This window comes from Piliocolobus tephrosceles, chromosome 14 (genome assembly GCF_002776525.5).
Source record: "Piliocolobus tephrosceles isolate RC106 chromosome 14, ASM277652v3, whole genome shotgun sequence".
Lineage (NCBI taxonomy): Eukaryota > Metazoa > Chordata > Mammalia > Primates > Cercopithecidae > Piliocolobus > Piliocolobus tephrosceles.
In genome coordinates, this window is record NC_045447.1 from 14,063,994 (window position 1) to 14,075,465 (window position 11,472).

The 11,472-nt window shown below is 45.9% G+C and overlaps 1 protein-coding gene across 2 annotated transcripts in view; it reads left to right on the plus strand.

Annotated features, from left to right (window-relative positions):
• Positions 1-9,818, plus strand: part of NR6A1 (nuclear receptor subfamily 6 group A member 1) — a 260,459-nt gene extending 250,641 nt beyond the window's left edge. Inside the window, exons 8-10 of one of the 2 annotated variants that reach the window (XM_023217166.1) lie at positions 5,045-5,166; positions 7,344-7,496; positions 9,455-9,818. In XM_023217166.1, coding sequence (XP_023072934.1) covers positions 5,045-5,166; positions 7,344-7,496; positions 9,455-9,543 — 364 coding nt within the window. In that variant the 3' untranslated portion in view covers positions 9,544-9,818. The remainder of the gene's footprint in view (positions 1-5,044; positions 5,167-7,343; positions 7,497-9,454) is intronic. The other variant, XM_023217167.1, reaches the window with a different exon arrangement.
• Positions 9,819-11,472: the final 1,654 nt, after the last annotated feature.

The following is an 11,472-nucleotide window of genomic DNA, read 5'->3' on the forward strand; positions in this document are numbered from 1 at the left end:
TGTCTGTGGAGTCTGAGATGCATGTAGAACTGCCTAGGAGGTCATAGGAAGTGGAAGAACCTCTGGAGTCAGGTTAACCACTGGAAAGCAGTAACCTCTCTGCTAGAAACCCAGGTTGTGGAGTCTAATTGGCCATAGCACTCTCCTACCTTGCCTGCTACTGCCTTGCTCCCACTCCCCCAGATGGCCTTTACTTCTTCACAACTCTTGAGTGCAAGTGAGTTCCTGCTGTCATGGAAAGGCTTTTCCCAGATGATACATGATCACCTCCTTTTTCTCTTCTCAAATATTGAATCAAATTTATGGTGCCCATATTCCTTAATCAGACTGTTATCAGACAGTGAACCGGGTGAATTTGATTTAAAGCAGATTGTAGCACCAGCCAGTGACTGCTCCTGGCCCTAATCAAGACTCCTCTCAAGAGAAGATGCCTTGAGCTAGATGGGCTTTAATGGGCACTTCTATCTTGTGAGCACCAGCTCCATTTCTGCCAGATCTCTGGAAAGTTGCCTCCCAGCTTCCCTGCCTAACTATAAGGCTCAGGAAACAGGCTTTTATTTTTGCTACAATAATGGGAGAGATGATGATGATGCTGTTTGTAGTGATAACAGCTAACAATTATGCCAAATTCCGTCTTAAGTGCCTTACATACATTATCTGTTGAATTCTTACTGCTACCTTGTGTGACTGGCACTAATATTATCCCTGTTCTAGAGATGAGGAGCATGAGGTTGAGAGAGGTGAAAACTAAAGGCTACAAAGCTAGAGAGAGATGGAGCTAAGTTTATCACCTGTATCTGTTGTGCTCCAGTGCCCAGCCTCTTTAACATTGCCTTGTACTAAATTCTTATTTTCCCAGAGCGTTTTCAGAAGGTTTGACTTTCTGGAATTTGTCCTGATACTAGTCTTGGTTTTCATCTTGGAGTCTGTACATGGGTGCTGAGACGGCAATTTCTCTACGGTTGTGGCTGACGGCCACTCCCGGGGGTAGGTGCATTTAGATGAATGAAAAAGAGACAACTGAGTCTCTCAGCCCCCTTAATGGGACATAACTTACATAGTGTCAGTTTGAATTGCTGACTGAATGGTCCAGTGGTTTGGGGGATCCTGGCAGGAATGTTTTCCTTGTCCCAGCCTGCTTGTGTAATGGGAACCTAGAAGAAGAATGGGTGTGTTTGTCCAACTTTCTGGCTTTGAATGCTGATAATTTGTAGACAGTGAATACAGGGGCATTAAAACTGGAGTGGGCAGATGTGGAGGAGGCACGGCTACAGGCAAAGGCAGGCCCATGGAACAGAGAACAACTTTGTTTATCAAGGGGTGGGATGCGGGGTGTGGAGGAAAGCTTTGCAGTCAGGCTGTGGAGACTGAGTGGGGGCTGCCGGGCTGGCTGCCAGCCCCCACCACTACTGGGGGTCCATGGTGGCTGCCTGTTAGAGGAATTTTGGAAAAGAGGGATGTGCTGTCCCAAGAGAAAGGGCAGATCAGGGCATATGGACAGGCCAGGCACTTGGGAACTCCTTTGTGTCCCTCAGGTTAAGAGTCAGCCAGGAACAGGTTTGGCACTCCTGGCTAGGGGTCTGGCTGATAGCCACACACCTGCAGGGTCTAGAGTGCCAGAGTGAACACTTGGGGTAGGGGGTTGCTGATTAAAGGACAGAGCATTATCTTTGCTTGCTACATACTCTGCCACCAGACAGATGCTGACACTGCCTCTCCCCTTGTATCCTCCTTTTTTATGCCCTGCCCCATTTCATCCCCACCCCTCCAGGCAGATACTGAAAGAAATTGGCAATAAAGAACTTTTTTCCCACTCTCAAGAACATAAATATCCAACAGAGTGCTATGATGAGGAGTGGTCTTCACTCCCAGGCATACCGCCTCCTGCAGGTCAGCATCCTGGAGGTACTTGCAGGGACAGTTCTGTGCACTGTAGCAGACCTGACGTCCTCCCAGGGCTGGGCCCTGCTCTGAGTTGCTGTGGGGACACAACTCCTGAGGTCCCCTGTGGTAGTATGTGGTTAGCCTTTTCCAGGTAGCAGCTAAGAACAACACAGAATCAAGGGTGGGCAGTGTAGTGCTGAGGAAAGTCCATACGCTTGGAATTAGAAAACCTAGGTGTGAACACAGGCCTCACCACCACTACCATTTACTTCCCGTGCAACCTTGGGGTAGCCACCTCTTTTTCTGCTTCCTCATCCCTAACATGGTGGTGATACCATGTATCCTTCCAGGTTATCAGCAAGGTACAGTGTAGGAATGCATATGAAAAGGCCTAATACATAATAGAGACTCAGTAAATAACTCCCTGAGCCTTCATTTCCACATATGAACAAAGGGGGTTATGATTTGTATCCATTCTGTGAATTTATTGGGAATATCAATAAGATTAAATGTCTGTAGAATACTTAATGTGCCTGGCAGGTAGCAAACACTCAACGAATGGTAGAATGGTAGAAATGGTATTATAGGTTGGTGGTTATTGTGGTTATTCAATATGAATCTATCGGCCAGGCTGGGAACATATCAGTAAAGTTGTAAAAGCCATTGGGCCAGGTACAGAGAAACTGAGTCAGCCATAGTAGCTCAAATCAGCTAAAAGAATCCCCAGCTCATACTGGGAGCCATGCCAAGGCCGAAGGTCAGAGTTCCAGATTGCATGTGCAGTCATCTCTCAGTATCCGTGGAGGATTGCTTCCAGGATCCCCATGGATACCAAAATCTACAGTTGTTCAAGTCCTTCATATAAAATGGTGCAGTATTTGTGTATAACCTATGCATATCTTCCTGTATATTTTAAATCAGCTCTAGAATCTTTATAATACTGGATGCAATATAAATGATGTAAATGCCATGTAAATAGTTATTACACTGGTTTTTGGTTTGGAAGAGTTTCTTGTTTTTTTTTCTTTTTTGGGTTTTTTAGTTGGTTGGTTTGGTTTTGTTTGTTTTCCTGAGACAGGGTCTCACTCTGTTGCCCAGGCTAGTGCAGTGATAACAGTCACAGCTCACTGCAACCTCCCATGTTCAGGTGATCCTCCCACCTCAGCCTCCCGAGTAGCTGGGACCACAGGCATGCACTACCATGCCCAGCTAATTTTTGTATTTTTTGTAAAGATGGAGTTTTGCCATGTTGCCCAGGCTGGTAGCGAACTTCTGGGCTCAAGCAGTCTGCCTCCCTCAGCCTCCCAAGGTGCTTGGACTACAGGTGTGAGCCACTACACACAGCCATTATACTGTGTTTTAAAAATTTGTCTTTTTTATTGTATTTTTTTAAAAAAAATATTTTGATGCAGTTGGTGGAACCCAGAGATATAGAACCCATGGATACTGAGAACTAGCTCTACCTGCTGCTGAGGCTCCCCTTGGTGCTTAAAAAGGGCAGGAGCTTCCGGCCCCAACCAGAGCCAGGCTTTCCCCAAGCAAGAGAAAGTGTCCTGCTTGTCCAGAAGCCCAAAGCCTGCAAAGCCTTAAAAGTTAACACAGAAAACAGTAGATTCCAGAAAGCAATAGTTCATCCCCAGGTGTTCTGGACCCTACCCAGATAGGGCCTTCTTGGCCTGGCACAGGGCTGTAGTGTGCAGATCTGAAGATGTCACCAGGAAGCAGGCCTGAAGCTAAGCTGCTTCTCTTTGTGACTGAACTGTATCTGAGGCCCATCTGGGACCCACTGCCCACTAGCCAGGCCACTCCTAGAATGACTCAGGCCAGACTTGACCTCGTCTTTTATAAACTCCTGCTTCCTGGTTAAGTGTTTGCCTCCTTGGTTTGATGGTATCTCCATCTCTGGTATGAACTATACCCAAAACATTAATCCCCTGGGCTGGCCTAGCCTGGGGCTCTGTTGCCTAAAACTTGGTCTTTCCCCAGAGAGCTCACTCCTAGACCCAAAGAAAGGAGCATGGGGGCTTCGAGCCCCCTCTGCTAGGATATACCACCTCAGATATTAGAAAAACCAAGGCCTTGGGTTCAGGTTCCAAATTCCTACTCTGTCACCAATTAACTGTGTATTTGTGGACCAGACCCCTCCCTTCTTTGAACTTCAGTTGCTCATCTGTACAGTGGTGATGATGATCTTACCCAGCTCATAGGGTTGAGAGAATTAAATGTGATAATGCTCACGAAGTGCCCAGCACAGAGGATGGCGTGATATGGAAATTCAGTTAACATTTTCCTCCCTCCTGCTAAAGTCAGGGAGGCCAATAAAAATTTTCACTATGCAGGCTGGGCGTGGTGGCTCACGCCTGTAATCCCAGCACTTTGGGAGGCCAAGGCAGGTGGATCATGAGGTCAGGAGATCAAGACCACCCTGGCTAACATGGTGAAACCCCGTCTCTACTAAAAATACAAAAACATTAGCTTGGTGTGGTGGCGGGTGCCTATAATCCCAGCTACTCGGGAGGCTGAGGGAGGAGAATCGTTTGAACCTAGGAGGCGGAGGTTGCAGTGAGCCGAGATCGCGCCATTGCACTCCAGCCTGGGTGACAGCGCGAGACTCCATCTCAAAAAAAAAAATAAAATAAAATTCGCTATGCATAACCTCAGCTCTGCTGGAAGCATTTAACATAAGCAAATACAATCAGCAGCTTTTTTTGCAGTGTGGCAGAGTCACCATGGCAGCTGCCATTGATACCAGAGACTCATCTCAACAATAGCTGTATCTTAATAATGTTGTATTTCTCCACATTTCTATCCCAGACCTTCTTTGGCCCTTGTTAGTCAAAGAATGCAAGCATTATCATTTTGCAGAGGAGGACCTCAAAGCATAGGGGGGTCAGATGACCTTGCCAAGATCTCATAGCTTGTGTGTGATGGAGCTGGATTTGAACCTAGATTGACTCTACCTGACCTTGGGAAAAGCAGCTTGCATGAGCTACATTGGCCTGTAGACAAAGCATGGATCTGCCTGTACTTCCCAAATGGCTTTGGATCCCATTTCCCCCAAGCTCAGCCTGTTGAAGGAGCTGTAGGAGCTCTTTGGCTGCCCTTTCCTGGCCCCTACTGGTATCACAACCAACTGTTAACACCTATGTCTGTTCCCCAGATTTAGTGATGAAGGGATGGAGGTGATCGAGCGGCTCATCTACCTCTATCACAAGTTCCATCAGCTAAAGGTCAGCAACGAGGAGTATGCTTGCATGAAAGCAATTAACTTCCTAAATCAAGGTGAGTGGCTGGGGTGGGAAAAGGGACCTTTGCAGGGGCCAGGGGGGTCAGTGACATTTGATTTGCCCTCCTGTTTCACCCCTCCTTACCCTCAGGACTATCACACAGAATCCATCACACCATCTAGGTTTCAATCCAGGAAGACTTGTGCACCCTCTTGTCATCACCCTGACCCTTTATAGTACAGGGAATGCGGGAATGCTTTGGATTTTTTTTTTTCTCCAAACTGAAATGCCACAATCTCTATAACTCATAGAGGAAGGAAGAGGATTCGCTTTGTTTAGTCAGTTTTAATGCATTTGCACACAGACACCAAGGACAGTACATGCGTCATTTTAAATATGTACCAAGTTTACCAGTGACTGAAGAAGAGCAGAGTGACTGATGAAACTATTGGAGATAAGGCCTCTGTAACAGGCTGGCAGTGGTTCTGACAGCCCCTTCAGGGCAGAGCAGGGGTGCACAAACACACACACACACACGCATATCAAGCACGACTTTTAATTAAAAGAATGCTGGGCCGGGCGCGGTGGCTCACGCCTGTAATCCTAGCACTTTGGGAGGCCAAGGTGGGTGGATCACAAGGTCAAGAGATCAAGACCATTCTGGCTAACATGGCAAAACCCCGTCTCTATTAAAAATACAAAAATTGGCCGGGCGCAGTGGCTCGCGCCTGTAATCCCAGCTACTGGGGAGGCTGAGGCAGGAGAATGGCGTGAACCCGGGAGGCGGAGCTTGCAGTGAGCCGAGATCGGGCCACTGCACTCCAGCGTGGGTGACAGAACGAGACTCCGTCTCAAAAAAAAAAAAAAAAAAAAAAAAGAATGCCAGATGTGATTTATGTGGAATATTATCTGAAAGGGGCACTTGGCAGCTGCTGGTAAAACCAGTATAGGGAGGAGGGTTGTATTCTCTTTTTTCCAAAGTAGCTAATGTGTACTCTGCTCCCATAGTGGCACTGGGTTGTTCTGCTGCCTGTGGCATTGCAAATGCCTTCGTCCTGTGTCCTGTTTCCAGTCCAGAGCTCCTCTTCTCTTGGCCTACTCTCACCCTACATTGGCCAAACCTCTTCCTACTTCTACACCATTCATGCATTTATTTGGTGTTCTGCATGTCTCCCTTAGGCCAAGCCCTGTGCTGAGCATTAAAGACATTGAAAAAACTTAGAGTCCAGGTCTCTGGCCTCAAGAAGTATACATTCTAATGGCACTTGACATATTACTTGTGCCTCAGATGGGGGGAGAACAGTAGCAACTTCTTGAAGGAGGAGAAATCTGAGCTGAGCCTCAAAGGGTGGGTAAGATTTATATATAGACATATATAGCTCGCTATATGGGTGGGTAAGATTTATATATATACACATATATAGCTCCCTCTATATATATATATATATAGAGAGAGAAATCTATTTAGAAAAAATGGAGGGGCCAGGCACAGTGGCTCAGGCCTGTAATCCCAGCCCTTGGAGAGGCCAAGGTAGGAGGATCACTTGAGCCCAGGAGTTTGAGACCAATCCAAGCAACATAGTAAGACCCCATCTCTACAGAAAATTTGAAAAATTAGTTGAGCATGGTGGCACACACCTGTAGTCCTAGCTTCTCAGGAGGCTAAGGTGGGATCATCTATTGAGCCAGGAAGTCAAGGCTGCAGTGAGCTGTTGATCGTACCACTGCACTCCAGCCTAGGTGACAGAGTGAGACCCTGTCTAAAAAAAATGGAGGGACAGCCCAGGAAGAAGATTAAGAACAGAAGCGTACAGGAGGGTGTGTGTGTGTGTGACAAACCTGAATGTGTAGGTATCAGCAGCGTTTCTGATTGGTTCCAGCAAAGGGCAAATTTAAAGATATTGTAAAGGATTAATTTGGAAAGGTAGGTTATTCAGTCATTTGTTTAGTATTTTCTCGTATTCTCTGGTTGTTTTGGGAGTTTGGTATGAAGTTGAGAGAAGCCCTAGCCCTCGAGGGGCTCTGTCTGCTTACTGTCCTCTGTATTTTTTTCATCTCTCTCTTATTTCTCTTCCCTTATGCAGAGCTTAGTTCCTCCCTATCAGAGAAGATCCGCTGTTGTGCCAGTGTTTAGTAACTTAGTTGAAAGATGTACATACTTAAGGAGCTGGTGTTTCTTCCACATTAGAATGCCCATGCCATTCCCTATATGTTTTTTTTTTTTTCCCACAGATATCAGGGGTCTGACCAGTGCCTCACAGCTGGAACAGTTGAACAAACGATACTGGTACATTTGCCAGGATTTTACTGAATATAAATACACACATCAGCCAAACCGCTTTCCTGATCTCATGATGTGCTTACCTGAGATTCGATATATTGCAGGTAACATTCTGGGTCTTGGGCTTCCAACCCTTCCTTGCTTCTCTTAGCTTGTGAAGGGAATGAGGCAAGCAGTGTTTTCAGGGTGCCCATTCCAGCCCATCACCAACTGCATGAAAGAGTTCTCACCCTTGCCCTCAAAAAAGATCTGTTATAATGAGAAGCTTGCATTTTCCCTAGAGAAGAGAAGTTAATTTCCTGAGCTCTTATGATGTGCAGGGTACTTTGTAGCCTTATATCATTTAATCTCACACCAGTCTCTGCTGGTGGTTGGTGATATTATAGCCATTCTATGGATGAGGAAACAGAGGCTCAGAGTATCTCAAATTAACTTAATTTCTTGAATTGTGTACTTTAAATGAATTTTATGATACATGAATTATATCTCAGTTTTTAAGATTACCTTCATTTCACAGAATTGCGCATGAGCTTTGAGGGATCATTTATTTAAAGTGGTATCTTTAGCTAGGCACAGTGGCTCATGCCTGTAATCCCAGCTACTCAGGAGGCTGGGGAAAGAGGATCAGTTGAGGCTAGGAGTAAAGACCAGCCTGGGCAACATAGTGAGACCTCATCTCTTAAAAAATTAAGATAAAATAAGAATAGGAAAAATAAAGTTTAAAATCCTATATTTGCAGAGGAATTTTACGTATTGGGGTGTGTGTGTGTGTGTGTGTGTGTGTGTGTGTGTGTGTGTGTGTGTATGTATGTTTTTATGTGGTCTTGACCCCTTCTGAGCTTCCTGACATTTAAATAGGTCTATTTCAATATAAAATCCTGGCTTTTTTGGTTGTTGCTTTGCTTCATGTAGTAAATATTCTTGTTCTGGCTGTCCAGCACATACTGAGGGGCAGCTCAGAAATGTGACCTGTAGACCAGGATTCTTCCTATAAAATTCAGCAATACAGTTTGTTAATTCAACATAAAAATTCTAGAGAAAGCAATACAATTTTAAAGGAAAAATATTTCAATCTGACAAGGGAATTTTTTTTTTCTACTTGTTGGACCACAAAGCAGTCTAGCAAATGTGATCTGGGCCTAAGCTATTGGAATTTTGGCAATATTTTGACAGTTTGTCTCAGTATTTTCTAAGCTAGAGTTTACCACATGAGATATTAAGCAGGTACTCTGTGAAGTAAAAGGAAGTCAACAATTACACACCACTCTCCTCCATAGGACTGAGTCCTCAGCCTTGGCGACACTTCCAATCACCTGGAAAACTTAAAAAAAAAAATCAATGTTTGAGTTGCACCTGGAGAGATTTTGGTTTAATTGGAATGGGGTGGAGTCTGGAGATCAATCAGTGTTTTCAAACAGCTCCCCAGGTCACTCAGAGGTACTGTTTGGGAGAAGAAACATAGCCTTAGGTATTTACAGATTATACTAGCACACTGAATGCTCTGAGAAGCCCTTCAATCAAGAAATCTGTAAAGCTCTTTTAACCCTGAGTTTCTCAAATGTATTTGGCCTTTTACCCCCACTCCTTTTTCCCCTAGTACCTTTATTAACCTATTAAACCATTCCGAAGTGCAATATTTTATAGAATATTACTTAGAAAATCTACCGGGGCTTGAGGGGGTGAAGAAAACAGGACAGAATTTTCTCAGACTACCTCTCAGTTTCAGATTCCTTATCTATAAAATGAGGGTAAAAAGCAGTACACAGAAATAGTGTGAGAATTCAATGAGTTAATGCATTTAACCACCTAGAACAGAGTAAGTATTCCCTGAGCAGTAGAGTGATGATGAGTTGGCACCATTACTAGGCTCCCTGGGGGACCCAGAGGGGTCTGGATGTTAGGATGTTAACACAGTGTGTCCGACCTTTGTGATACTCCTGGCACTTCTCTTGCCCCAGTCACTCAGCAGGGTGATACTCTCCCTCCAGCGGTCCAAGGAGGCTGACTTGCCTGTCCACTAGAGTGACCACTGCTAACTCTTCTTCTCCCGCCTTGTTCCCAGGAAAGATGGTGAATGTGCCCCTGGAGCAGCTGCCCCTCCTCTTCAAGGTGGTGCTGCATTCCTGCAAGACAAGTGTGGGCAAGGAATGACCTGTTCCCAGCACCCTCCTCAGGCCAACCACAGCGCCTTGGGTGGGCAGGACAGGCTCTGGAGGAAAAAGCCGGAGAGACCAAGATGGAGTCTGTGGAGCAGCGTTTCCCATTGCCTCCATAGCAAGAAGAGTTTTTGTTTGTTTGTTTTTTTAACCTCATTTTTCTATATATTTATTTCACGACAGAGTTGAATGTATGGCCTTCAACATGATGCACATGCTTTTGTGTGAATGCAGCCAATGCATTTTCTTACAGTTTACAGAATGTGAAGATGTTTAATGTTACAGTGTTGTCATTGTTTAGAAATAGTTCTTTTGTATTTTGAGGGAGAGGGTGGGATGGGGCTAAGATGACTATTTCCATAATGTTGACAAAGATGACTACCTCAATGGAAATGGGGGGTGTGGCCATCCCTACTTTTTCCACATTTTCTCAGCAGACTCATACATTTGTCTGTCCGAGAGCAAACTGCCTTTTTAGCCACAGAATTGCCAGATAAAAGGGCACACTGTAAAGGGGCAAAGTGTTATTAGGAGATTTACTAAGCAAGGTTGGTGAGACGGCAACAGGGCAGGAGATGAAGATTGAGCCATGTCCTTTCCTTGGAAAGCATGAAAATTAAGAGAGTAGGGCACAGTGACCATATTTAAGGCAGGTATCCTTCCACCCAACAAGTCCTAAGGGCAGAAAAATTTCTGTTCTCACACATTGCTGCCCTGCTTACCCCTGCACCACCATCACTGTCTACCACTGTGAACTTTCCATCTAGGCAAAGTCCTGGCAATCAGTTGATCCACAGGACTCACCTCCCAGCTCCCTTGGGGCCCCCAGCTACCTAGTTTCCTTACCTGGATCTCCTGAGGCCCACCTTCCTCCTTCCCGCTCCCTCACACATTTGACTTCCTATTGGCCCTTTGAAAAACCAGCTGAGCAGAGTGCCATATTCTGAAGCCTGGTGCCCACTACTGATTTATTCTCCTTTCACCTTATTTTCTTCAAAGGGTAGTAGGGCAAGGCCAGACTGCAAAAAGAATAGACACTTCCCTTTTGAAATCTCCTGTTCCTCTCCCCTCCCCTTCCTACCATGCCCTCAGGTCTAAATCCAAAAACTTCAGGCTTTTTAAAAAATACAGTGAGAAGGACCATTCACCTGTCTGCTGACCAGAAATGTTGCCCCTAAGTTCCTCTCCAAGTTCTCCTTTTCTCTCCAGAGTGAGACCAGTTTTCCTCAGGGACCCAGAACATAAAGCCCAAGGCCTAGAGTGGCCCAACTGCCCCTTAGTTCAGCAGTGGACTGGCCAGCCAAGGCCTGGAGGGCTGGAGCCAGAAGCACCTGGAAGGGAAGGGGGGCTTTAAACTACCTCAGGTTCCTAATGGCCCAGCTGCTACCTCTGCAGACATGGCCTGGACTCCTTGATCTCTCACTACCTGCTCCACCTCATCCCAGGACGTGTTCCTTACCCTCTTGACTTTGGCCAGCACCACACCAGGTCTGTCTTGGAACTCTTTCAGGTGCTTTTCCCCTTTTCGCCTTAATGTAGCAGTTGTCCTGCCTACACCCAGGTACCTTCCACAGCCAGTGTGGCAAGCAGACCACTTAGTTGGCTGCATGCCTGGTTAGGTTGGAGGGGCCCACGGCACCTCCTTCTGCCTATTTAGTCAAAGGCTGTTTGCTCTCTCCCCAACTCAACCTAGTGAAGCTACCCAGGAGGCCACCACGTTGTGTGCATACTGGGTAGTCCACGCCTGATTGTAATTGTTTCTGGTGAAATGTTACGGGTACCCACAGAGTGATGATTGTGGCCCTTGATGGATCTGAAACTCAGAGCGTGACTCCTCAATGCCGTTTGCCCAGTTGCTCTGAGAAAGAAGAGACATGTTCCTCAGGAAAAGCTCCAGCTAGCATGGTTTTCACATCAATGGGAA